The following is a 27544-nucleotide window of genomic DNA, read 5'->3' on the forward strand; positions in this document are numbered from 1 at the left end:
GGTAATTTTATTATGAAGTATCTTACTTGAATGAAATTTATAGATACTATATAAATGCACAGTGAGTAACTTCACTGAATAAAGAAGAAACTTGTTTTAACCAAAGATTCACCAGACACAGACACACACCTGCAATTTATGTTCAATTTTAATAAGTTTTACATTGAAAAACAATTTAATGTTTCACTTGCCTGATTTTATTAATTTGTAATTAAGTTATAACTTATTTTCACTTTGGGCTTTAAAATACCAACATTTCCTCATAACTTTATGTTTTTTGTCTGTCGGATGATGTCGTTTTTATATATTAAATGATTGATCTTTCAATCAGTTACTCAGTATCTGAGTAGCTTTTTCACCAAATACTTGTTTTACTCTTACTTGAGTAACTTCCTTGACTCTTAATTTTACTTGTGTAAAAATATATTAAAGTAGTGCTACTCTAACTTGAGTACTCAACTCACCCCTACCCAATCTCACTCAACATATAACCAGAACTACAATGAAATGATTGAGAATGGAGAGTTTTTATGCTTTAGAATGGCCCAAATCTGAGACCAGAACTTAAAAACAAATGTTTCTACATGTACTACATCCAATCTGACTTAATATGAGATATTTCAGTCTATGGATGATCCAAACTGATAAGAGTCGCAGTTATAAAAAAAAAAAATACATCCCACAGCTTGATCACAATTGTTCCGATGATCAATTAGAAGTCAAAGTTTTGTTTGACTTCCTGTTTCTCGGTTACCAGGCTCTTGTCACTAAACATCTCCCGATCCGTCCATCTGGTTCTCAATCAATCGTTGAATCGGAGCGGACCCGTTGTCCTGAAACCGCAGCATTCCACCTCATCCAACTGAGCAAAGCAGTTCTCCATGACATCACTGCCTGAGGAATGAACTGGCATAACAGTTGTGTGTGGAAAATGACCCGCCTAAGGAGGAACAGCTCCAAACTGCTCCACTGAGGCACACAATCGTTTGTCAAAGAGGTCATTTCAGTAGAATTTTGTGTTTGGACTTTTTTGGGGGGGGTTGGGAGGTGAACACATGTGGCTGGTTCAGTTCTTGAGCAAACACCAGGAAACCAACATCAGAGTGCAGCACTGTACACCAAGTACTGTGGTTTTGATGAGCACTTACACAATAATATGGGGTTCAGTGACGCCACTGCAAACAAAGCTTCTGGCTGTGACACATGTTGAAGATGGTGAAGCTTTGTGAAAGCATTGCACAATTATGTTGTTTCTAATAACTCTTAACTTATTAGTGTACTTTTGATCTACAACCTCTGAGACATTTTTGACTTCATAATAGTTGTTACTTTAAAAAAGAAAACAAAGTTGAGCTAGAAACATACAAGTTATTTATGAAAATTACAGCAATTTCATTCTTTCTCAGTGTGGCTGTTACCCCTTTTACTCTGTACAAAAAAAAAAAAGGTTCAGAGTTTGTGGAGTTTTTATGATTTTCCCATGCACCTCTTGATTTTCTCTGAGTGCTCTGATTTCCTACAACTGTCTACAAACATTTAGGTTAACATGCATTAATAAACAAACGTTATCTCACAAAGAAGAGAATGATGACGGTTTTTGTGTCAGACCTAAGAGCTTAAATCTCGAAATGACGATCTAAGAGAGTTCTAGTTGAAAGAAAACTGCTGGGTTAGGTGTTTTATTCAGTTTCAAGACTAAAACACTGCAACTTTCACAAAAGGTTTTCTATGTACGTCAGCAGCAACAGTGATACTGGAGTTGGAATTGGCAGAAGAGTTTTCCTTCTGGAGCAGCAGGATATTTGAAAAGAAAGCTGACACTGCAAATTAACAATATGCCATCTATTTAACTGAAAACCTAAAAAATATCACTGGTATTTTTAGTGTCCTTCTTTGTGGAATTTCAGGGCAAAAAAGTTTGAAAAGTTGTTTAAAAAGTTTATTATATCCGCACTTAAAAACATTAATTAGTATCTTTTAATTTTCTGCCAAAGTTATTAAGAATCATTATGGAAGGACCAAAGAGCCACTTGTATTTCCTTAGCTGCAGGTCACATCATCTTGGATTTTATTGTATCAAACCAAAGGAGCTCACGCATTGCAGCGATTGCAAACAAAGTCCAGCACATGCAGAGTTTTTTCTCCCTTTCCGCCTCATTAATAATCTCAGACTCTTGGAAGAGATCACACAATAACACAGATGTATTTTACCTGGATCGAATGTTCAGTCAGAGCGGCGTCGGAGACAGTCAAACAAACACATCTGACCACTGATGTGTCTGAGAATATTCAGCTTAAAGGAGGCCATGAGCTCTGGCTGCTTTCTCAGCACTTTGTGTGTGTATGTACTCGGGGAGACAGATCACAGGGGAGTTGGTCTACATGCTGTTTAAAAACCTGGAAAAACCATCGCTGCCTGTGAACCGTCGCCGTCCTCCAATCAGGAAGTGCCGGGTAGACCCCCCGAGGCTCATTTTTCATAAAAGGCGAAGAGTTTGTCTGAAAATGCAGGACTGTTAAAGTTGTTAGATCTCAAATTTAAACTCTAAGTATGCAAATATTTGCGTCTATGTTGTCCAAAACGAGTCTAAGTCTGAGGTATGCTCATGAGGAGGCCTAATAACTCCTCATACCTGTGTGAAAAATCAGAGAGAAGAGCGAAAAACGGAACACTTTCTTGTTACAGAGCAAGCATAACCACTCCAGATGCAATGATTTCATTTTCTCATGGCCACCCTCTCTCCTTCTCTTACTCATTTTCCTCTCCACTCCCTGTTTCCCCCTTGCCTGTGCCAAGTGTCTTGTTGCAAAGTTTAGAAAATATGAACCATCCTCGGGAGTTTTTTGGTACTAATCAAGTGCATATTGTAGTCAGCTTTGATGACAGAGGGCGCACAGAGGACACGGTATGGAAATGAGAAGAAAAACGCCTCTGGAGATTAAAAAAGGAAAAAAAGACAGGGTAGCAATGACAAGTTATAAGGAAACAAGTGACGAAGGTGCAACGGCAGCAGCAAAAGCTCAAAAAATAATCAGTAAACATTAAAAATCATATAAAATAGTTTATTAAAATTCAAACTAATAAAGGCACAGGGATAAAGAAATAAAATGGAATGTATATCTTGATTAAATCATACCATAAGAGAAAATGTTCATGCTAAAGGCAGTTTCTTGCCTTTCTGTCCAGTTCATTGGTTGGGGAAAGACTTGACCAGGACTGAGTGGCTGGGAGGAGGATGAGGATGAAGAAACCAAGCCGAGTAAATGAAAACCATGCATGAAAAGGCAAACAGAAGTATTATATGACAGTACTCAGTAAAAATGTCCTCATTCCCTTTCATAAACTCTGGTGCAGACAACGTCCCCGGCAGTCATCGTCTGAAAGAAAACAGACAGAAAGAGCAAAGGGTTTCACTTCTGAGACTTTCTTTGTGTAGTTGTTTAATTTATTGTTTAAAATACAAAGAAAATCTGAGTGTATGGCCTGCGTTGTAGTAGGAACTATATAATTTCATATGGAGTTTTCTTTAACACCACACCCTAGCAGTAACTGTTTGATGTTTTTCTTTTGACGTATTGTACATTTGATCCAGTTAACATTGGTTAAATAAATGAGAAAATTTCACAAGTTAATGTCAAATCTACTTTTAGTTTGCAGAATAAGGATAATCAGTAATAATATAGCATCTTATTATTACTGGACAGATGTTTGAAGGAAGTTTTTACACCTTGTGTTGTGAGTCCAGCTCAAACCGGAATGTCTGAAAGTCCTAATCGACTGAGTTCAAATAACTCTGTGCTTTAGAGATTTCCATTTTAAATTAAATTGTTAAAAGATTGTGACACAGGTGTTTCATTTGAGCTGGGCATTACAGTCTTAGAAAACTAGAGCACTAGAAAAATAGTTAGGAATTATATCCAAGATCCTTAAAACACCCCAAACTAGGAACTTGGTAATATTAGAAACATATAGTTGAAATCAGATGTACATTGTTTACAAAAAGATATGTAACATTTCTTTCTTTTTGTCTGGAATTAAATCAGGCAAAACCTTTCTGTTTTAGGTCAGTTATGATTGTTACAACTATTTCTATTCGCTAAATGCCTAAATTATTACATATTTTTTCAAAATTCTTTGTAGTACAATTTCCTTTTAACCTCAATGACTTGTATCAAACATTTTGGGGAATCTTTCAACAATTTCTCACTGTGGTTTGCTGGTGTTTTGGCTCATTCCTCCTGATAGAACTGTTTTAAGAAAGTCGTGTTTGTCGGCCATCTTGTTTGCCTCTTTAGGGACCTTCTCAGTCCCTAAAGGGGGACAAAGGTCAAGGTGTTGTGGTGACACTCCAAAACATTGGCTTTTTTGGCTCTCAGCCCACTTTAAGAGGACCTTTTTTTGCTTAAGTATTTCCATATAATGTTCTTTTTTTTATTAACCCATCTGTTTTGTGAAGTGCAGCACTTCCTCTTGCAGCAAAACAGACTCACAACATGATGCTGCCACACTAAACACTTAAATTTTATCTAAATGAGACCACAGGACATGTCTCCAAAAATTAAGGTACATGCATATGGAAAGAACCCATGCATTCATTGTGAGATTATACAAACTCCATGCAGAAAGATCCCAGTCTGCGCCTAGAATATCTGGTTTCAAATGTATGCTTCCAGAACAAATAAATGTAGAAAACTAGAAACTTAGCTCTCTAAAACCATTCGAATAACTGACCACAGAATAATTCATACTACCTTACAGTTGTAAGTGTAGTCAGGCATCTAGTTTTCCTATTTACCTCTGCAAAGTTGTGTAGTATTTGTAGTGTAGACAAAATAATTACCAGTATGAGCTCTCCGTCATTGGTCAGTTCTCTGGTCCACGCGGTCTTCAGTCCATCACCTTTTGGTAAAGTCTGTTCACAGCTAATCTTTCGGTCTGTCTCCCACTTTGGAAAACTCTACAGGGATTCAAAAGAGAAGAAAAACTTAAACCAGACCTTTGAAATGCAGCGTGTGTAATTTCATAGCCTACAATTTTCTTTAATCTGCTCACATAATGTAAGCAAAATTAGTCATTCCTCTGGTAGACTAAGGTTTAAAGTAAGGATAATAATTATAGGCAGGGTTTGTATAATTATCCTAACACTGAACATCCTCTTCATGAAGTAGTTTTAATACAGAGTGTCTTAAGTCTGAGGCTTTTTCTGAACCACTGGAACACAGACTGCTACAACTCCTTGAATAAAACTACAGTTATAACGACATTTCATTTCTCTCTGGGATTCATAAAGAACTTTTGAACTGAACTGAATTTTATTGCTGTAATAGCAACAAAGATTTTTCACTTATAAATCATTTCTAATATGTCAGATATTTAATAAAATGTAAATAGAAAACATTTTTTTCCCCTAAGTGACATTGTTCTATTATCATTTGGATGATCATTTGGATGATAATAGAACAAATAAGCTTCTGGGTTAAATGGACATAATTTCAAATCTAATTCTGCCAGACATATGAGTAATTTTGGACTGAAAATACTTGGTAAGATTTTGTGTTTTTGCAGAGAATGCAATAGTTTTAGTACAACATGGTCTGCATGACAGAACTAAATAGAAAACAGGACAATAAAACATGTTTGTATGTGAGCTATCAGAGGGACAAACTGACCCAAAGCCTCTTTTGACAATTAATTTTGATCAGGCATGGTTGAGACTGCTAGTCGGTCTCTGTGAGAAAAACTTTACAAGCAGTCAGGAACCATGATCATCACTCATTCAGCTCAAAGAAATCAAGAACAGATCTCTGCGTAAAATCCCTCAGACTGACTCTTGAGTTTCGCCCAAAATTATTTCCACATGTTACCTTTTAGGCAGAGCTGCCGCCAGTTGCTCTGTCCTTGAGCAGATTCTGGTATGCACGTAATAACAGCTTTATAGAGGAATGCTTTGTGAGAAGCAAAACGATGCGTACCGTGCATGGCCGTCCATCCACCGTGGCCTCGTTGAAGGACTGGCCCACGGTGAAAGACACATTGGTGGTGCGGACGCTGGTGGATGTTTTAATGGAGAAGGTTTCTCCTTCCTGGGTGATTTCCACTGCCGGGCTGGACGCCGCCGCCACTGCAATCTTCCTCAGGAACCCATTAACACCTACGGATTCACACATATGTAACAGGGTTTTATTTTAATATACAAAATATTATTAATGTGAAGTTTGTCAAAATGTGTTTATTTATTCTTTGAATTTATTTCGTTTAGTCAAGAAGTTGCTTCTTCAGACGTAGGCTGCTAAGTATATGAACGGGGTAGGCAAGTATAAGCTTTGGCTTCAGCCTATTCCTTTTTTGGGTAAATTATGGGTTTGTTTATAGCTATTGTTTTCATTTCTTGTGTTTAATGCTGATAATTTACCAAAATAAAATGAACTGAACTGCTCTTGACAGTTGGTGGTTACCGTAGTAACCGGTAACTGACAGCTCCTCCCCTTTTTTTCTGTTGCCATTTGTTACTGTGGGGCAGAAGCTGCTGGACTGATGTTAACCACCAACTTGATTTGATCTTTTCTTGGAATAAATACGTTGAGCCTGAATGTCTCTGTCGCGAAGTCGACCATAGAGGAGGGTTACACATAGAGCTAAAGCCAAGCTGGCAGCTGTGGTCCATAATGTATAATCACAGCTGTGCATGCCAGTGGTTTTCAATGTTATTGTGGTAAATAATCCATCAGGATGAATCAGTATCTGCCTTCAGTTCTGTTTTATGAAAGTTTAGCACATATAAAAGCGTCCTGTGGTAATAAGGCACTGAGCAAAGAATGGATGGAATTTTCTTTCTTGCCCTGGGCTCATTGAAACCATGTTATCTGATATTTTGGGAGTCAATAGACGCTTTGATAAAGCAACAACAAAATAAATTTCACAATGTTCTCCCCTCAGTGTTTTGGGTTTGGTTGTTTCCATAACGACTTGTAATCTTGCATAATTTCTGAATGTTTTTTTTTTTTTTTTTTGCAAGTGCTAGTAGCAAAGGGAAACAATCATTTGTGATTTATTACTCGGAATGAACCAAAACCAAGAATGAATCTCTTCAAATCAATCATCATGCCTCAAAAAGGCTTTTTAGTCTCCATAATTTGCGCTAAATAGGAACAAGGCACAACATCTGCTATATTTCAATGTGCCACAAATTACAGAAACAGCAATAAAATAATACTGCGCAAAGATAAAAGAGGGTTGATTTCTCCCAATTTCTTTTTCACTTTGGTGAAATTAACAGAGGTTCTTTCTATGAAAAACAAAATGATGTTAACCTCCCCGGTTTAATGCAAACAAGATGTTCCAGCACCATAAAGGTGCGACAATTTTGTTTCCCATATGAAGCAAAATTAGAAAAACCTGGGAATGTGGATGCAAAAACAAAAAAGAACAGCACTGTTACACTTTGCATATCCTTGAAAATATGAGGCTGCGGTGAGGATGTTTACCAAATGTCGTCATCAGAAAGCGTTTGTGTTCGGTTCTCTGTAGAAAAATCACGTCCTTGGCATAAGGTTGCAAACATTCTGGTTTAATTCTTGTGCAAATACACAACCTACTGTACCCCGGATGGAAGCCTAGAAACCAGAGTGAGATATGCATCGGCGAACTAAAGCTGTTGTAAGAGCATCCAAGGATGACTAATACAAGCCTTTAAAGCCTCAGATGGGTTTGGACTCGTTGTTTAAGTCAGAATGTTAGGGATGTTTCCTGGATTTTACTAGCCTGTTTTAAATTGGCGGGCACTACTAGCAGGAATCTATATAGTGTCAATCCAATGGAGCAATGTAGAAACATCTACTCCGACCACGATGAGGAAACACTGAGGCAAAAAATGTGAAAAAAGGTCTCAAAGTTCATATGACCTTAAGATATTTTACAATAAGAGACTATTATAAAAAAAAAAGTAGGACTGGGCCGATATGGCTAAAAAAACTTTTCACAATAAGCATTTCATATCAGTTGATACCAATAGTTATTGATTAGTTTATTTTTGTTTTAAATACCTAAAGTACTGCTAAACTAGTGATGTGATCTTTTCTGTTTTTTCCTAAGTTTTCACTCCATGCCATTGATTATTTTATTTTTAAGCAGTTATGAGGCACTGTGGTGAAACCTTAAACTGCTGCTGGGCGAGTTACTCAACATGTCGTTGCTAGGTAACCACTCGTTGCTAGGTAACCAAAGAGTGAGTGAGTTAGTTGATTCCACCATCCTTGCTTGACTAGCTGTGAGAGATTGAGCAGCTAAAGTTTTTCCTCTTTCCTCTGCCTACATCCCCCAGAATGCTGTGCGGTTCTGGGTCAGACTTCAGTGAAAGTATTGAACATTCTGTTGACATTGATCACGTGTTTATCATTACATATACTGATAATAAAAAGGAAGGGAAGTTGGAATCCTGTGGGGTGAATAAAGTCATTTCAACTATTTCACTTAACAAGACATTTTTTACATATTATGAGTATAATTATTTACCAGTGGATCTAGTACTTTTTTTTATATCAATATTCAAGAATTAGCTGCTGTGTTTTGCTGAAAAGCTCTTTGTACATTGGTTTTGTCTTATTTCAGGTGTTTCCCCCCTCCAATAAATAAAAAATACTTTTTGTATTTACTCATGTTGAATAAAAAGTATGAAAACAGAACATTCTCAAATTGTTCAGTTTGTTTTATAGATGTCTAATGATGAAGAATACACCTAATCTTCTGCCGTCATTCATGTCAGTTGGCCTCACTTCAGAGGGATCAAGACAACTCAGATATCTGATTCAGTTTAGACCATATTTGCTCATGCTTTGGTACTTAGAGGAGGTAACCTACTCTCTCACACACACACACACACACACACACACACACACACACACACACACACACACACACACACACGCACACACACACACACACACACACACACACACACAAAAAGCTCAGGATTGCCCGGGGCCTTAGGGAGACGGAGAAGGAAAGTCAGGCTCAGCGTTGGCTGGCTGCTGGGGCCCATGTAAGGCTTAGTTCAGTTTACATTGGCTGTAATTACAACCACATGAGGAGGACACTGCTTTAGATGAGTCTAATCTAACTTTTGTCCACAGGAAATTAGACCTCAGATTTTTAACGGATGCCATGATGTGGCCCTCGTTTGACCTTTGTCCCCTGCAGTGAGGACATATACCTGGATTCTGGCAAGGCATTCAAAGCGTAACACTTGATTTTTGTTTACTTCAAAGCAGTGTGGATTTTCTGCAATTAAAATTCATGAAAGGTTCGCAAAATTTTGTTTGCAATGAGAGGCATCAATTTTCTTGTGCAGATTTTAAAGCAATGCCTTAAAAAAAATCTTGAGTTTTCCAGATTTTCTAGAGGTCTTTGGCTCATTATTCACTAAAAGAAAGAAAATGGAAAAACTTTAAAAGAACTTCAGAAAACATTGAAAACTGCGAACTGAAGATCAGATTCATAGTTTTTTTTTATTTCTTTTTTTTAATATATATAATTGGGAAGATAGAGACAAAGTATAGAGAAAATAAGAGCGGGTTAAAAATTTGCACATGCAGGGTTGAACTAGAAAACAATTAATGAATAATCAGCAGCATTAAAAACGTGAACAAAGCTTGCAACCTGATAGTTCCGTAGTTGTGAGCATGCAGGTTTTTGAAAGTGTATCCAAATCACAGAGCAATGCGTCACAATAACAAAATGTAATAACTAGTAACTCACCCAGAGCTTTCAAAAGCTCCTCGAAGTTTTCCGATGACTTCATTTTCCATTTTCCAGAGAAATCTGTCACTTTGTTCTCCATTTCGGGTGCAGATTAGAGCAGCAGTCTGATTGTGAGCACTCCGCTCTGTGTGCGTCCGTTCCTAAAAAGCCGTCTCCTCCGCTTGCATCTGCGCCTCCATTCATTGGCCCCTCGGCTCGGCCGAATCTGATGCTGACCCAGCCAATGCAGAGACTGGTGGGGGGGGAATGGGGGGGACTTCCCCCCCAAACCCTCCAGAGCCCATCTACACCCTCCACCTCTTGCAGCGTGGTGAAAGATTTGGATACGAGCTGGGAAAAAATGCACTTCCAGTAAGACCTTTGATGCTGATTAACAGCTAAGAAATGTGTTAATTGTTTTTGTTTCTTTTATTGGATGAATGGTGCAATGTTGCTAGCCGTGTTCACGCAAGGCACAAATGAGAACTCCACATTTAGACATTACTCGTGAAAGGAGAAACGGGGGGAGAAATTAACAGTTCAATGTTGAAGAGCTGGAATGTGAAATCAGATCCGGTGTGAAGGTTTTGTTCAGTTGGAAGAGCAAAAGATAAGATGTCCAGCAGGTGGCGTCACTGCAGCAGGAGATGGATCCGATAGATCTCCTGCTTTATCACATGGGCCAAAATTGTTGGGTCAAATGTAAACGGTGGCCAAGAAAATAATAAAAAAAAAAAAACTAAAATAAAGCAAATAAAGTTGTCTGTTTTTACATTATTCATTGTAGATCCAAAAATTAAAAAAGCGGTTTTGTATTAAAAGAAAGACATCTAGTTTTCACTTTGTTTTTGGCTCGACTGAACAAATTTATTCTAAGTATAAAAAAGAGATTGGGGTCACTTTCTTTAAAAATGTGATCTAATTTAGCCAATATTTAGCCAATTTTAATAAGTCAGATAAAAACTGATTTGGCTGCAGTTAAAGTCGGCTTTTCTGTAAAAGTCTCGGGATAAACATTATTCTACTTATAATAATAACCTGATTAAAAAAAAGACAAATACTTTGTGTTGTTTTTAGCGTTTTACCTTTTTAAAGAAACATATGTCAGTAATAATTTTACCCTTTTTACAAATAAAAAGTCTCTATTTCCATCAAGTACTCAATCTGGACGGAAAAATTAGTTGTTATTCTTGAATTGCAGTTTGGGGACTGCGCAAATTCAGCCAAAGGGCCACAAATGGCTCCTTATGTGGTTCACTGGTTCCCAAAGCTGGGATCAGTAGCCCATTTTTGACCGTGAAATATCAACTGGGGCTTTAAAGATCATAAATCATCCAACTTTTCCATATGGTCTCCATATGGAAATGGGCTGGAAATTAACCAATGATGGGAGTTTCTATGTGTGACTTGAAAAATGGCCCAATGTTTGTTGCTAAAGCTTGTTTGATGCGGGATAATTCTTAGAAAAATTGCACACATTGGACATCTGGTAAACCTATTTATTCTTTCCAAGCATCTTCAGTCTCAAATAGAGTTCCAAGTACTAAATGAATTCCTGGTTGTTTTTTTTTTTTTTTTTTTACAATTATAGCAAGCATTTTGAAACATGACTGTTCAAAAAAATTAGATTAGATCCAATTAGATTTTTTTTTCAATCATTCTCAAATACAAAACAACAGTTACATCTCTTGAAATTATTAAGACCAAGTACACAAATTGTACGTTTTAAGTTATTTTAAAAATCTTACACTTATAGTTTTGCACAAAAATTATGCAAAACAAATGGTGCAAAGCAGATAGTTAGGTTGAAGTTTGTTATAATTACCTAAAAAGTTTCATCTAATTTATTGAATATAATAAACTGTCACTCTCACTGATGTTTGAGAGGAAAGTAAATTTATTTTCATAGTTGCAGGAATCAAGACAATCAGAAACAATCATTAAATTACTAAAAGGTGAATTAGAAAAAATGAGTGATAGCTTTTGACAACTGCACAGTAATGTGCATCAGAGGTTTTTAACATGTGCTTTAGGTTCTACAAAGGCTTCATGTTTCAAAGGGATTTTAATGTTCCCCAGGAGGCAAATTCTTTGCAGCCAACAGTTGTACACACACTCAATAAAAACAAGAGTTACTTACCAGAAACAAGAGCAGCTGCTGTCGTTTGTCGACATCTTAACTGTCCCTCCTTACATCATTTAAACGGATACAGAGCCAACTTTTTCTCCTCTAAGTCCTGTTTTTATCCACATAGTCGCACATCACACCAGAAACGTGTATATTTTGTCTTTTAAAATGTGATCAGTTAAGATGAGGTTAGCTGGATTTTATTGACCAATGAAGCTATGAACAGTTCTAAAATACCAGCGCAAAATCCTTCAGGTGTCTGCTACAAAGCCGAACATGAGATATGTCATTTTTCAGTGTCACAGTGTGTCCAAACACCATCAAAAGAATAACTTGATGAGAAAAAAAATTTAAGTTACCCAGCTTGAATCCAGGACAAAACCTAGAAAGTCTCTGGCGTTAACTGAACAACAGAAGTTCTCAACAGATTTTGAGAAAGTTTTCAAAAGTTTGAGAAAAATATTAAATGTTTTCTGCTATGGCGAAAAAAAGATTGAATTTTGATTTAAATCAAAAGGTGTTCCAACAAAGTAATGAAAATATCTACTTCATTTTCTCCTTTCTTGTTTGATCATTGTTTGAAGTGTACAAGATAAATGCTGAATTATGTATGGAAAAGGGTTTGTAAAAGATTTATGATGGTCTCGATTTCTTGATTTTAAAAACTTTTGAGAGCCACTGTAAAGGTTATTGTGCAAAAAACAATTTCTCATAAAATCAAAAAAATGATGGACAACCCTGAGCATCCTCTTCGTAAGACTGCTTTACAACAACAAAGTGTCTTCAGTCTAGACTTTACATTGGTGTCAAATGTCAGATGTTTTGTCTCTTTGTGTTATTAAAAGTATACATATTAACAATTAGGTCAATTAAAGGCTTCAAATCTTGACTTCCTTCTCTGCTCACTACAGATTTAGTCCCACTCTGTACACATTACTTAGATCTGTTCTGATTAGGAGCTTGTTATTATACCCTGCGAAAATAGAAGATCACTATGAGGGAAGCACATATTTGGCCAGATTTGTTGTCATAGCAGTGCTCCAGTGTCCAGGGTTAGTGTATCATCAAGCCCATTATCCCCATCCTCTTCTAAACTCAAAGCTGCCACTGTTGTCTTTTTATCTGAGTCCCAGTTTAGGTAGTGATGCCATGTAAGTGTTTTATGTGGTCCCCTACCCCATTTTTATTTTATGTTTTTAAGAAACTCAGCATTTGAGAATAGTTTCAATCTTGCTGCAACTCAAACAGGATTATACTGTATCTCAAGGTTGCTGCCACTTGGAGAGGAGCTTACCCAACCTGAATAGATAATATCATGAGTGCTTTTGTGAGGTGAATGGTGTGCCTCATGTTTCCACAGGCGTCCCATCTGATCCAGACCTGATGGATAGCTTAATCTAATCCTTCTGCTTGTTACTATGGTAACAACATCATTCAATACTCTGTCAGTCATTGTACCTTGTATGAACTCAGTAATTTTTAATACATACATACATGCTAGTATGCTTTCTTAACATCTATGTTGACATTTTAGACTGGAAAAATGGTCTGAATAGATTCAAAAGCACAAACTTTATAAATCTTTTTTTTTTTAAATATTGGGTAATTGCAAGAATATTGTGTAAAACAGAAGTAACTAGGTACATAATACTAGAATTGTGAGTTTTCATATTAGTATCACTCAAATAGGGAGGTTATTTGAATGACGCGCCACCTAGCGATTGTTTAACCCCACACTCTTGAATCCGGAACCTTTCCCAGTTAGTCGTTGCACGCCGGAAACAAATAAGGGAAGCTCCTGCCTCATCATGGCGCGGCACCTACGCTTCATAGCTCGGACGGTGATGGTCCAAGATGGCGATGTCGATATCGCGTACAAGACCTTGAACAGGTTAAATTCACAAATTCATGCTAATTTCATTTTAATATCAGTTTAGCTGATGGGAACTGAACGCTAATGCTAGCCAGGCTAGCGCGAGCTAGTAGTTCAGGGTCATACAGTGCGACTGCGCAGGAGAGGCGACACATTTATGGATTTCTTTCCGTTTTGTTACGCAAGATCAATAAATACCTTTAAATGTATTTGACAAGGGATTTGAAGTGTGTCACAACTTGGTTTCCAAAAATACTCTAATTTATTGGGACGAACTATTTATGGAGCACTGTTTATGAACGAAGAGGTCAGCAGGAAGTTCTTCTAACTAGAGAAGCCAATAAGAACACACACGCACAAATCTAATGAGCTAATTATGTCGTTGGACAGTTGTTAATTATGGTGTCGAGACATTAGATTTAAAAGAATGAAAATTAGGAAGTAAATAAGAGTTAAACTAAACTTTTATGTCATTCAAACAACGCGCATCAAATTTAACTGCAATAAAACAAAAATAGTAAAGTACATGAAATACAATTATTCAAATTCCTTATTATTTATTCCTTCATCACTGGGATCTCTCAGGTGTTTAGAAAGGTTATTACAAAGGTGAAAGCCACACTGGTAAATACAGTGTTGTATTTACCAGTACAACATTGTGGACTTTTGTTTTAGCTTTTCTGTAGGCATTATTTCAAGGAAAGAAGGGTTTGGATGGATTTTACAATAAAATCAGATCTGATTATTCTGATTAGGAAAAAATATTGATCTCAAATATCAGTAGCACCTTAAAAATAATTTATAAATGCAAAGACATTTACATTTTGCTGTAGTTTTGCCAGGATTTTCATGAAGACTAGTAATCTGTTCTGCATGTAATAAAAGCTTATTTGAAAGGGAAAACAGGCCCACCCACATAACAGATTCTCAACCACCATTCTTGTTTCCAAAATGTCTGAGTAAGTATAGTACAAATTAAAATGTTTAAGTCAGATTTATTTTAAAGAGATTTGTTTCATGGAGGAGATTTATGCCACCTGGGATTGTTGTGAAATACAGAAACTGGAAACTGACAGTATCCCTTTCCAGAGCTCCTTGTTTTGAATTTGGTGTTTCCTCACTTAGCTGTTCACCCTTTTTTTTTTTTTTCTCGACATCCCCCAGAATCCTAACCCAGGATGGGATCATTGACGCGGTGAAGCGCAAACGCTACTTCGAGAAGCCCTGCCGAGAGCGACAGCGGAAAAACTTTGAGAACTGCAGGCGCATTTACCACACGGAAATGGCACGAAAGATTGCTTTTGTCTCCAGGACAAACAGAGAGGATCCCTGGCTCGGTTGCTAGGGAGATTGAATGTGTTGAAGAAGGACGACACTAGCTATGTGTTACATCTGATGGGAATGGACAAAAGCAAATTGAAGAACATTTTTAGATGTTCATTCATTTGGAAAAAAAAAAAAAAAGGCTGATGGTTTTCTGCAACTTTCTTGTTTCATCCAAGCTGTGAAAGATGAACATTTATCCACACTCAGTAATCTCTGGTGTTACCACGTTGTGGTTGTTTTCTCCCCTGCAGCCACAGGAAGACCACCTAGATGTGATACTTTCTTGTCTCCTTTCATTTTGTTCATCTGTCATCTAAAGTTGTGTTAATAAAATAATTGTACCTGAGATCTCTTGACACTTGTTTTTGAAGAATTTATGTCAATTATGAGAAGTTTAGGTTTATAATTTTTAGTTGCTGCTAAAAGCAAACAAAAAAGAGCCTTGTTGATTACATATGCTTCCAGACCAGTCACTTAAAGTTTTGTTTAAGTTTAAAAAAAAAAAAAAAAAAAAAAAAAGGATCAACCATAAATAGTCTTCCCTTAAATATATAGGCTACAATTTTATGGATTTTGAATTTGTATGCCAAGTCATGTAGTCTGTGAACTCAAGTTAATCTAAGGAATGTAATCATAAAAAATGAATAAATGACTACAAACTGCCTGAAACTTACATTTGCTGAAGCATTTTGCTTGCAATAGTCTTCCCTTTACATATAAAATGCTAACTTTTAATCAGATTTGAGAAAACATTTTACGATTTAATATCTTCTGAATGTCAGTGTTGTTACAGTGGAACAACTTGAGCTTTTGTCTGATCTCACAGCTGCACATGTCACAGGGCAAGTTACTGTGGAACATCGCCTCTTTTGCCCAGATGTGGAGCTGTTGGCTCCACATCTTGGCTCCACATCTTGGCTCCACATCTGGAACAATAAATGTGCTCAAATTAAAGCTGGACTGCTGCTGTTACAACCGAGATCAATTAGTTTAAATCTTTTTATACATATTTACCAAAAGGCCAATAATTTTGAAAATGCTATATAATGCCTGTTGTGTTCTCATGACAGTGAGAAACAATTTAAGTGGAATACATTTTTATAACTGACATGAAACTGACTTTGAACAGAGATTTTGCCATTGCTTGTTCCTAGTTTAACAAGGAAGCTTGAATGAAATGCTCTGCATTATTTGAGCTGGATGCTAATTGATTTTTATGAAATATAACTCCTACAACCTGTTGGCAGTTACTTGCTAGCAAGATAGATTGTCAGAATACAGTGTACTTGTTGGAACTGGAGTCTTTAAATAAATTATAGTCATAGTCCATGAATTACAATGTGTTCTTATGAGGCCTCTTTGTCAGATTGAAAGTACTTTTTGAAAGTAAGAACCTCATAACAAGTAGTAAATATATATTTCTATTAACCCCTTATTTTCTTATTGGTCTGATGTAATAGTGTAATATTAGATGGTGTGTCTCCAGCAGCATAGTGATCCTAATCATAATAGAATGACTTGGATCAAAACATATCCCTGTTTTAGGATGGTCCAGTCAAAGTCCACACCTAAATCCAGTTAGGATTCTGTGGCAAGACTTGAAAATGTTTTCTCACAGGTGCTCTCTGACATAACAGACATAACCCACACATGTTTTGAGAAATTTTTCTTTCAGCTCACAATTATTACAATAATTTTTTTGTCTTTAACAAAAAAAATAATTAAAAGTCTATGTAGATTTTAAAAAACAAAACAAAAAAATACACTAAATTCTTACAGAATGCTTAAGTTACAAGACAATTACAAGGTTTTACAATGTGCAATTACCAGAGATAAATGAAGTTCAAGGAGAAAATGTCTTTGTTTTCTTTCTTCTTCTGAAACTTTTTGATTATGTTCTTTGTCAAGTACAGCCTAATGAACGACCATTGCACATTTTGTTTTCCATACTTACTGCATTTAATGGAGATGAGGAGTTGAAACTGTTCTGTTCTTTTTCAGAGGCAGATATTTTTTGGACAAACAAATGGCAAATCAACTTACTTTGAGAAAATTGGAAAATGAAGACATGAAATGGGAACTGTAGTGGATTTGAGTCCTTATTACTGGAACAAAGCAAGTAACTTGACAGTTTTTTTTCTTTCTTTCAGGCAGCTGACAAAGACAATCAGTTCAAAAGTTCTGCTCCTGTTCAGACAGAAATGTAACTTTCAATTTTGTATTCTCTGCAAACACGTGTGACAAAGTTCAAAGAAACGATGACTCACAGAAACTAAGATCATGTCTGACCTCTTTGATGGTTAAAATTAAATACATTAACAAGTTAAAGTTATTTCAATTATGTTGCTGAGTTGCTTATGTATTGACAGCATTATTATTGAGAAATATGTAAATGTTTTTGCTGGCTCTGTTACAACCTGCACACAAGCATGTGCAGGGACGAATGCCAACTGAGGTAAAGGTGAAAACTTGGGCTGTCATCACTTATCTGTAGATTAGACAGCATGTACAGTGTAAGATTGTTTCTGTGATAAGTGCTCAGAAATTCAGACAGATTCCAACAAATCAGGAGGTTTATTCCCTCAGTACACTGAGGCTCTGTCTGCAGATAGAACCTTTGGTAATGGCCGTACTGTACTGCTTCCCTGGGTTCTTTATCAGCAGGTTGCTGTGACTGTGTGTGTTTGCATGGTTACAATATCTGCTGTGTCGCAATCAAAAAGGGAAAAAAAAAATTCCTGAACAAAGTGTTCCTGTGCAAATATCAAAACACTTGTCAAGCCTGTTGCAACAAAAAGCCATAAAAAGGTACACTGCTGATCTGCACCTGACGCCTCTACTGTACGGTCTAACAGGAAACTCTGGTTCTCTGATCTTTCAGGTGATATGTGTTCGGTTGATTGCTACTGTTTAAAAAAGTTAGCCATGTTTGAACTTTCTCCTTCACACCCAGAATTTTAGCAGCAGTGCCTTTTCCTTTTATTCTGTCATATTGACTTTACCGTTTAATAATTATCATTCTGATTAGAAGATTTTTTTTTATTCTCCATAGTTTTCACATCCTTTCTTTTGAGTATCTCATGTGCACTGAATTAGTGATTCACTCCTTCAGTCTATGTGCTATTATGTAATTCTGCTGGACTTAATTTAGAGCCCTCTCTATGGAAACTTCAAACAGTCTGCAAATATGTATCCCAATTTTGTGAAATTTAGTAATGACAACTTTATAGAAATAAAATGCTTAAATTTGCATTGTTTATTTCATACAGTGCTGTGAAAACGTCCCCTTTCCCCATAAAGATTTCACTTCACTTTAGTGCTTCAGATCACCTAATATTGTTCAATATAAGATGAAGATAAACTCGAACAAACACATAATACATTTTTACAAAAGCCACCCAAAATAGACAAGCTTAAATGTGTGGAGGTAGTTGTTTCTCTGAAGGTAATAACTGGTTATGCAACAGGTGGAAGCAGCAACTCCCATCAAATGCCTGCATCAACTGGTAATGAGCCTTTTATACCAGTGTGGAGGAATTTTGACTCCGTCTATTTTTGCAGAATTGTTTTAATTCAGTTACGCTGAAGATTTTTTGGGCATGAACAACTTATTTGCAGGTCAGGCCACAGCATCTCACATGTATTCAGGTCCAGACTTTGACTTTGACCCCCTCTCCCAAAATAGCTACGAAAGGACTGAAACAGCAAAGCACCAAAAAATGTTCCAGGGTCAAAACAAACCAGTACACCAAGTTAACTTGGTTGTGACGTGAATCCCAGATCTGAGGTTTAGAGCCAAACTAAGCATAACTGTTATGTTGTGCTACCAACTAGAAGCAAAACAAGTCATTAATAGTGTATTTCTTCGCTTTTAAGGTTTTAAAACTCCAAATGAGCATGATCAAAAACACAAGAACAATGCAACAACTGTAAATAGAAACAGAAAGAATTCCTAATAAACTATTCACACGAGAAACTTTCATTACATTTTCAAAATATTTTACAGTGAAGCTCACATTTATGAATAAATACTTGGGATTATTGAATGATTAAAGTTAAAGTTTCACTCCAAGGAAGACAATTTATACCATGCAGTGTCTATTGACCTGTAAACGAGAAAAAAAAAGTGAAATCATAGATGTATAGCCTTTTTCTTTCACAGTGCTATTTAAGTCACGTTGCTGTCTTCAGTCTACATATTTACCACAATTGGAGACTTACTGGATAATGTGACTGGCTGATAAAAAAAAGGGTGAAAACACTGATATAATGGAGTGTCTCTGAATAATACACTCTAAACGTGACCTGCTGTTTCTCTTATTCATTTGTTGCGTTGTATCCATTGGAAGAGGCCAAATGTGACCCTGTTATGAAAAGCTAAAATTTTCAACACTTGCCAGCAGCAGCCGCGTGCAGCTCCCCTCTTCAACGAGCCACAACACTCACACGTGCGGATCTCGGAGGTGAGGCGGTGTCACCGCGTGTACAGACCAACCCGAAACTAAGGATAGCGCCGATTGGTTGAGGCTTCCGTCCAATGAGAGCGCTCTCGCTTCTCGTCCAATCGCAGCGCCGTACCCTTTGGCGCACGTGCGGCGGCCGTTGAGCTTCTCCGTTCTGGTACTGTTTGTTCGTATGGGGAGTGAGTGGAGGAAAAGCGAGACACAGTCGACTGGAGGAACAGGGAGGAGCCGAAGCTGAACCGGAGAACAAGACGGGATTCACAGCTGAGCTTATTCACCGCTAGCTCTGTGCTCAAGTTCCCTCCGCTTGTGGGGAACAGTTTCTGAAAGTAGAGTTTGCAAAGTTAGTTTCTGGATTCTTCTAGCAGAAAGGTAAGAACTACGTCTTTGCACGTCTGATTATTTGACGTCCACAGATATATATTTGGAGGTGGAGAAGCAGTATAGGAAAAGCGTGCTTAAAACAGTCATATATTTAAACATTGGTGGTTCATTCTTAAAGAAAAAAATGGGTTAAACTGTTCTCTATTAACTTGACTGGATTGAAAATGTGGGGAAATTCATTAACAGATGAGGACATAGGTTTTATACGAGCAGAGGAGTGTTGTATAAGTGTGCGTGTCTCAAATGATTTATTTCCAGGCTTGTTGTGAACTTTTTAGGCACCCCCTTGTGACTCTTGTGTAACAGTTTCCCCCCCATTTTAAACTTCGTACCGCAAAAATAATGTATAGTAACTAGAAAGAAAACAATTTCTGACACGGCACCTACCAAATAAAAATACGGTTCTGAGGGGTTATCCTCCATCTCCAATGAAGAAATCAATTTTCAGCTGCAGATTTTATTCCATTATGTAAACTTGTTTCATTGTCCGTCCACCGACCACTGGCTGGCTGGTTAGGGTCTTTCCATTTTTGTTATATTTTACAATACAAAGTCAGTCCCATATTTTTATTCATGATTTTCCTAATGACAATTCCTCCATGTGCACATATACAACATTCGTCAGTCAATGTTGACACATTCTAGTTTGTGTTTTTGTGTGTGAAATTGTTCATAGGTATATTGTATATGTGTGGAATACCTTTGGTGTAGTTTTTTGTGAATTGCAAATTTATTTTGGTAATCACAGAAACCAAGGGTTAGGTGATGTCCGTCCCTATACAGTCAGTCCCCCACTTTTACTTTTAACAAGTGCTTGTTGAGCCTACTGTTTATTACTGAACGGCTTTTACAATATTTTTTCTCTTCTGCATATGTATAAACATTTATGTGAGTTTTCTAACTTTTTAGTTCTGATTCAATTAAAAAGTTGAATCAGAACTAAAAAGTTCTGATTCAAGAACAAAAAAGTTCTTGACTCAGAACTAGGGGTGTGGGGGGAGACCATTTTTAGTGTCTGACCTGCTGATCACTGATCAGAGGTGATAATGGGAAAATGGGCCAATTCCAATATTTGCTTGCATTACCAGACGATACCAATATTCGTTTGGCAAATTACTTTGTGCTTCCAACTTTAGCCTATTCAATTGTCTTTAGCCATAGTGCATACAAAATTATGCAAACTTTTTTTTCTCAACCTTTCACAAAGTCGGACCATGAATGGAGAAAAATGTGCTACATGTTCCCAACAGAAAATGAATTACAAGATAGTTCCCCGTTATGCACCAAATTATATCTTGGTTATCTATATTGGTGTTTTGCTGAACTCAAAATAAAAACAAAAGAAATAAACTGTATGAGGTTGGAGTCTGGCAGAATAAAAAAGTGGTAGTTTTCTGTTCTAAATTTAAAAACTGTGTTTCTTTAGGTGACCGTTGTAATAGTTTAGTTTTTAGCAAATTACGCAAAGCAAATGGCAACAAACAATTACAGATACAGACCAATGGCAAGGCTAAAGAGAGGTTCTTGCAGGTAATTTTGTCTTAATTTCAAATAGTTTAAAAAATTCATATTCTATAGAAATTTGTAAAATAACAAATGTTCTTTTTCTGACGAGAAAAGGTTTAATAATTTGTCAAAACAATACTCCTAATAAAATCAAAATTGACATAATGCAGTCTCTTTTTTCCCCATCCTCTCTCATAAGAATAACACAGAGAAAGTTTAAATCTCTTTATAGCAGAACAGAAAGTATCTTTTATGTGTCTTTACGCTGACGTTTCTGAGTTTATTCACCTGTGGTACAGGTGTTCTTTTTGCTGTGTCCCAGTGTAATAAACTGTCAAAATTGATCACTTATCTTCATTACGTTACGGTTACTCAAACACGAGCCAGACATTAGTCACAGGTCTGTACAATTGGTATACTGATATTGGTTTTAATATGCACATGGCAGTGTGGAAATTTGTGCCATTTATTGAAGAATATAGATTGATTAAGTAGAAAAACAACCATTATGTGATTAACTCTGAAATATAAATAAATAAACAATGTAAATGTCTTTCTGCTTTGAATATATGGTCAACTTTAGATTATGAGTTGTTTATCCTCCTGACTACCAGGAAAAAAAATATTGTCCAATCACCATTTTTTTAAAATCCCACATTCTTTGTAAGGTAATAAAAGGTTTTATGCACTTACTTTGTCTCTTCCAATAAAATGTGTTATTACTGATGAACACAATTTTTATGTATTAGAAAAAGATACGAACAAAAGTCCCACCCCTTCATATGTGGTATCATTGAAAAGCCCTAAATGTCCTCTCCAGATACCAAAAGGAATTAATTCAGTAGAATGCAGAGGGTGGGAGATATTCAAGTTTAGAAATGTCCTCTACAGAGGACAAAAATGAACTACTGGTAGTCAGGAGGTTATCCAGCTAGTTGTGACCAAAATCCTTATTTACATCTTAACAAGGATTTATTGAAAGTATTTCTTCTGGCCAACTTAGTGGTAGTTTCTTTATGACTTTACCACCTTATTGCCTCTTCATCTTTTAAAACTTCTTATGCTGCACTCAATCGCAAGTGTCAATGCTTAAATTACAAGTACAGATATCCTGAATTCATTGTGCTTAAATAATAGCTAGCATTTACAGCAGTTGTTTTCTTTTAGTGACATTGAAGTTATGGTACGTTTGCAGTTCAATGTTCATCAACTATAAAGTCTCAAAAAGGGGAAACATAAAAAAACCTTAAAAGAAATAAATAAACAATGCGTAGCCTGGAGGGAATGCAAGTAAAGCCTGGTGGCCCGCCAGGCTGGTGTAAACCCTGATGTACGTTTTCATGTTTCCCCAAAATATGACGTCCTTTCCTCTTTGACTGGTGACATTTTCAGTTATGATTGTTTATCGCGACTTTTAAGGAGTGAACTGGAGTGTATGCCACAACAGACTCGGACACTTTTATGGCGACTTGCTTTTTCTTTCTTCTCTGTGGACACTTTTTCACTGAAAGCAAAAAGTGACGTGTATTAAAAAATATGTTCCCGTCAGTATTTGAAATACTTTGCATTTTTCCTGCAGTTTTTAGGAGTGAAATAAGTTTCAGTGCAGATCATTTATACAACAATAACAATAACCATCATGCACTAACTCTGTATGTCTCCGCAGATGAATTCATTAGGTAAATCTTCCAAATGGCCGTCTTATGACTCGCTTCCCTCCACCCCAAGCTTCCCCCCCAGCGAAAGCGAGCAGACTGAGGACGAGGCAGACATCTTCTCTGAGGGAGAAGGGGACGGCGTATTAAAAAGCTCGCTGCACTCAAAGTTTAATGGCGATCAATGTGAACTATACCCGGATGAAGCCAAACATTTGTCTCCTGAAGCGGCTGCACTGAGGTCATCAACTCCAGGAGACTTGACCTTCGCTAAGAAAGTGAGCACAGTTTCACTAAAACAAGCTTTCTCCTCCTAGTGTTTCATTTTCATAACAAAATGTGTCTGTCTGTATTTTCAGTGTGCTGATTTGCACAGGTATATCCGCCCTTTGCTGGAGCTTCTAAAGGGATTACAGACTGGACGGTTTGACAAAGGTTTGTGGATTAATTACACCAAATATTGCTGTGTAATAAACCAACTTGTCTGACATTCTGATGTATGTTCATAGGCTTAACCAGCTTTCAGCAGAGTGTTGCCATAGACAGATTACAGCGAATTCTTGGGATTCTACAGAAACCTGAAATGGGGTAAAAAAAAAAAAAAAAGTGCTTCTAAATTAAACAACTCCAGCAAATATGTCATTATTGCTAATACTAATAGTTTCGACATTGATTTGTGTTGCAGTGAGAAATACCTCCAGAATCTGCTGCAGATAGAGATGCTGCTCACAATGTGGTTTCCTCAGGGGTCGTTCAAGTCCAAGGACAAATCCAAGCAGACCAGCTCTGCCTCACTTGCTTTACATCGGAGGAAAAATCAGCTCCACATGCCGGTCAAGGTGAGAATCAAATGACATTAATCCATGCTGGTGCCTTTAGAAACAATGGGAAAAGTTTATTGATGTCAAACAATATAATTAAACTTTTTCCAATGTCGACATGCTATAAGCTTCAGCATGTTGTGTTTGGGTTTCATGTGATCGACTAAGTCTGTCACAATAAGCAATAAATCAATTAATCGCATGAGAAATTAAAATGAGTGCAATAATTACCATTTGCATTCTTGTTTGTGTAGTTTGCTTAATTCTGCTCTTTAAAATAATTGAAAAGCTGCCATTTTGAATTTTTATTTTTATTTTACAAAAGTCCTTACTAGTGGTATTGTCTGTCTGAGCTTTATTATAATTATAGTCTGAAGGGCAATTTTATATACATAGACTTCATAATCCATTTTATTTATTCTGTTGGTTATTCTGAATATTTATTAGAGGTTTGAATGTTGTAAATTAAAGTTTACCCACCTATAAGTGGGTGAAATGTCTTTATCATTACATCTGTTAACAATTGTCTCAAAAATGACAATATTATCATTATTGGAATAATTTCTCATCCTGACAGGCCTGTGACTGACCAACACAAAGTAATGAATAAATGTGCACTAGATGCAAAATAATAAACAGTTTTTTAAACCAATGAAATTGGAAAAATGTCAGCAAGTTTGTGTTCATCCCAGGTTTTCTCTGGTAACGAAATAAATTTCAGTTCATGTCTTTCATGTGTGTAATTTCATCTGAGTATAAATCCAGATGTTATTTTAAAATAACTTTAGGGTATTATGAAGACCAACAACAATCAGATCAATGATAAGGCTGTGGAGAAGCATGGTGAGGTTGCAAAAAATAGATGTTTGTGTAGAGGAGAATTAACACAATCCATCACTCTAAACACCACATCCTCATACTGAAACACGGTGGTGGCAGTATCATGCTGCAAGGATGGGTTCCTTTCTGCACAGCCAGGAAAGCTTCTCGGTGTTATTGGGAAGATGGGTGGAGCTAAATAAAGCGTAATTTTGGAAGAAAACCTGCAAAAAACTGAGACTGGAGAAGAAGGTTCAAAGATGATAAAGTCACCATCGCTGCATGGTGGCGGCAGCATCATTCTGTGGGTGACTAAATACAGATGTATGCCTAAAATCATGTATTCTGTATTTTCAAAACCATGTGTGTTATTCACAACTTTGTGTTGGTCTATTACAGAAAACAAAATACATTCAAGTTTGTGATTATAACTTAAAAAGGTGTAAGGAGTATGTATACTTTTTTTGTCACTTTATATTAAGGACAGTTTAGTAAACAGAGATCACCTTTAAAGGGAAATAAATTATGTTTAGCTATACCCCGTTCATACATCTGTTATCCGTGATGTGGTGTTTTTGTAATTCAAGCTTGTTATTTCCTCCAAGACTTTTTTTTTTTTTTTTTAACAGTAGCAACATTTGGTTCTATTTTTTCCTCTGCAGAAGAGAAAGCTGAGCTGGTCAGACCCCGATGTTGCCGACAGACTCCCGGCGAAGCAAAGCCACCGTCAACACAGAGAACACGAGAGGTGCCACGCTGCCTCTTCACTCGACACCGCCGCCGCTCCGACATGTCTTCCTCTAGCTCCAGAAAATCAGATCACGTCAGAGGAGAAAACTGCTGACACAGAAGTGGATAACTGCTCAGCAGGGCAAAGGTTTACAGACAGGACTGGCCCTTTAAGCAGGGCTTATATATGTAGCACGAGAGGAAGCGAGAACCCGAAGCGCACTGAGATCTTTCTGCCCTCCTCGCGCCGCAGCCCAGCTACGCAGGACTGCGTGGTGTCTTCGAGCAACAGCGTTCCTACGACTGACTCACCTTAACTGGCTGAGGCTGACCTTGCTATCACATGGAGGTACCTCAGCTGGAGGGCGGACCGGATTACATAAGTATAAGGTTTGGCTTGAAGCCAGTCTGCCATGCCTGCAAGGCACATTAAACCAGAGGAGGTGGAGGAAGATACTTATTAACCCCCGACTCTCTGGGTTTCTTTTCCTAAAGTGGCCGTGTTATATTATTTTTATTAGGAGTTGTTGTTGTTTGCAGGAAGGTAATGTTTTTCTATGACACTAAGTTGAAGGAGCTTGAATTTTTTTATTATATTTCTTGTGTGTTAAAGCCGTTTTTACTGTTTTTATATTTTTTTCATAATATACGACAGCCTGAAAAGTAGCAGCACAGCATTCTGAAAATAATACCAATAATGATTTTATTGTTATTGTTATTATTATTTCAGAAGCTGCTGTTTGTAGGAAGGTGATGCTTTGTGGAGAACCGAGTTAAAATAGCTTAGAAATATTTGATATTTCTTGTGCAATAAAGCAGATTTTTACTGTTTTGTACTTTTACATATTTTAAGGCAGCCCAAAAAGTAATGGCAAAGGATTAAAAAAAATAAATAAATAAAAGTATTAGACAGGGGATAACATTTGTCACATACCGTTAATATTTTTTACTCTGTCCTGCAGTAGTAGTAGCCTCATTGCTGATTTCTGGCAAATTGTAAAAGTAAAAAAATAATAATAATTTGCAGCTTCCTTGGATTTCTAAGAGAATTTTACTGTATTAATATTACATTTACAAGAAGTCAAGCTCTCATCAGTCACATCGCCTTCAAAAGCTGATATTTATGACTATTTTACATATAGTTTTCTTTAAGTGACTTGGAGACGCTCCAAAATTGAAAAGGAGCTTCCTTTGCCCATTTTCTGCTTCCAGCTACGATTAAGTTACTTTCTGGTAGATTTTGTCATCTTGCTGACTTACATTATCTCACACTGTCCAGCGTTTTTACAGATGGAACTAAATGATGTAGGAAAGACATGCAACTTCTCCCAAGATGTGCCAAACAAAGACATTTTTACATTCTCAAATTGTAAGTGGCTTATAATGATGTCACAAATATTTTATTTATTTTAGCTTTGCTTCTCCACTTAATATGAAAAGGAAAAGGGTTTTTCTGCAAAAACACGTGAGCAAAAAAAAGAAAAGAAATACTCGGCTAAATTCGATTCTGCATATTGTGCTATTTATCGTATGAGTTGCCACCTTTTGCTTTTATTGGAAATATGTTGCAGTGGAAATTTGTAGCAAACAACTTAAAATATTTATGCCTGTGTGCATCTGAGTTTGTGTATCTGCACTTTGGATGAAAATGAGGAAATGTTACACGTCTGTGAACATCAACAAAGTTGTGAGATTATTTATAAAAGCATTACTTGATATTTTTAATTCCATCGGCTGGTTTGTGTTGCACCTCAGAGGTACTTGAATTATAAACACGTGTCACTGTGCAGGGAAACATTTGAAGAATAGTAGCATAATATATACTAAAAGCAAGCATGATGCGGAAGTAGAAACCAACTTCTGTGCCTCATTTTAACGGATTTATCACTATTATTTCATAAAATTGGCAACACTGTAAGTGCAATAAGAAACGTGGTAAAGATGAAAGGAACTGAACCATTTCCATTTCTGAACTCATCATTTTTACTCTTTTAAAAACATTTTGGTGAAGTTTCATTCATGTTGAATGACTTCTCTGATGGTTTGTCATCGTCAGAGCCTTACATATAAACATAAATAACAGTGAAAATTATACAACAAAGAA

At 36.7% G+C, this 27544-nt stretch overlaps 3 protein-coding genes across 3 annotated transcripts; 2 read left to right on the forward strand and 1 right to left on the reverse strand.

Moving 5' to 3' along the window:
* Positions 1 to 3049: 3049 nt before the first annotated feature.
* Positions 3050 to 9959, reverse strand: crabp2b (cellular retinoic acid binding protein 2, b). Its single transcript, XM_014987719.2, has 4 exons — positions 9755 to 9959; positions 5974 to 6152; positions 4842 to 4958; positions 3050 to 3378 (listed from the first exon to the last, which is right to left on the reverse strand). Exons 1-4 carry the CDS (start codon positions 9834 to 9836, stop codon positions 3328 to 3330), a joined length of 429 nt encoding a protein of 142 aa, XP_014843205.2. The 5' UTR covers positions 9837 to 9959; the 3' UTR covers positions 3050 to 3327.
* Positions 9960 to 13599: 3640 nt separating this feature from the next.
* On the forward strand, positions 13600 to 15409 carry mrps21 (mitochondrial ribosomal protein S21). Its single transcript, XM_088010340.1, has 2 exons — positions 13600 to 13755; positions 14902 to 15409. The coding sequence occupies exons 1-2, from the start codon at positions 13673 to 13675 to the stop codon at positions 15080 to 15082; spliced, it is 264 nt and encodes an 87-aa protein (XP_087866466.1). The 5' UTR covers positions 13600 to 13672; the 3' UTR covers positions 15083 to 15409.
* Positions 15410 to 19684: 4275 nt separating this feature from the next.
* On the forward strand, positions 19685 to 27165 carry ciarta (circadian associated repressor of transcription a). The gene is made up of 6 exons (XM_014987718.2): positions 19685 to 19898; positions 23083 to 23349; positions 23431 to 23506; positions 23581 to 23659; positions 23757 to 23910; positions 25374 to 27165. The coding sequence occupies exons 2-6, from the start codon at positions 23083 to 23085 to the stop codon at positions 25755 to 25757; spliced, it is 960 nt and encodes a 319-aa protein (XP_014843204.1). The 5' UTR covers positions 19685 to 19898; the 3' UTR covers positions 25758 to 27165.
* The last annotated feature ends 379 nt before the right edge of the window (positions 27166 to 27544 follow it).

The sequence above is a fragment of the Poecilia mexicana genome, unplaced genomic scaffold (genome assembly GCF_051168715.1).
Source record: "Poecilia mexicana isolate PSO_F unplaced genomic scaffold, ASM5116871v1 scaffold_11, whole genome shotgun sequence".
Lineage (NCBI taxonomy): Eukaryota > Metazoa > Chordata > Actinopteri > Cyprinodontiformes > Poeciliidae > Poecilia > Poecilia mexicana.

Coding starts and splice junctions, on each gene's coding strand:
- crabp2b (XM_014987719.2), bottom strand. CDS start 9,836: ATGGAGAACAAAGTGACAGATTTCTCTGGAAAATGGAAAATGAAGTCA. Junction 4,959..5,973: donor TGGATGGACGGCCATGCACG/GTACGCATCGTT, acceptor GAATCCCTGTAG/AGTTTTCCAAAGTGGGAGAC. Junction 3,379..4,841: donor ATGACGGAGAGCTCATACTG/GTAATTATTTTG, acceptor GTTTTCTTTCAG/ACGATGACTGCCGGGGACGT.
- mrps21 (XM_088010340.1), top strand. CDS start 13,673: ATGGCGCGGCACCTACGCTTCATAGCTCGGACGGTGATGGTCCAAGAT. Junction 13,756..14,901: donor GCGTACAAGACCTTGAACAG/GTTAAATTCACA, acceptor GACATCCCCCAG/AATCCTAACCCAGGATGGGA.
- ciarta (XM_014987718.2), top strand. CDS start 23,083: ATGAATTCATTAGGTAAATCTTCCAAATGGCCGTCTTATGACTCGCTT. Junction 23,660..23,756: donor CTACAGAAACCTGAAATGGG/GTAAAAAAAAAA, acceptor TTTGTGTTGCAG/TGAGAAATACCTCCAGAATC. Junction 23,911..25,373: donor AGCTCCACATGCCGGTCAAG/GTGAGAATCAAA, acceptor TTTCCTCTGCAG/AAGAGAAAGCTGAGCTGGTC.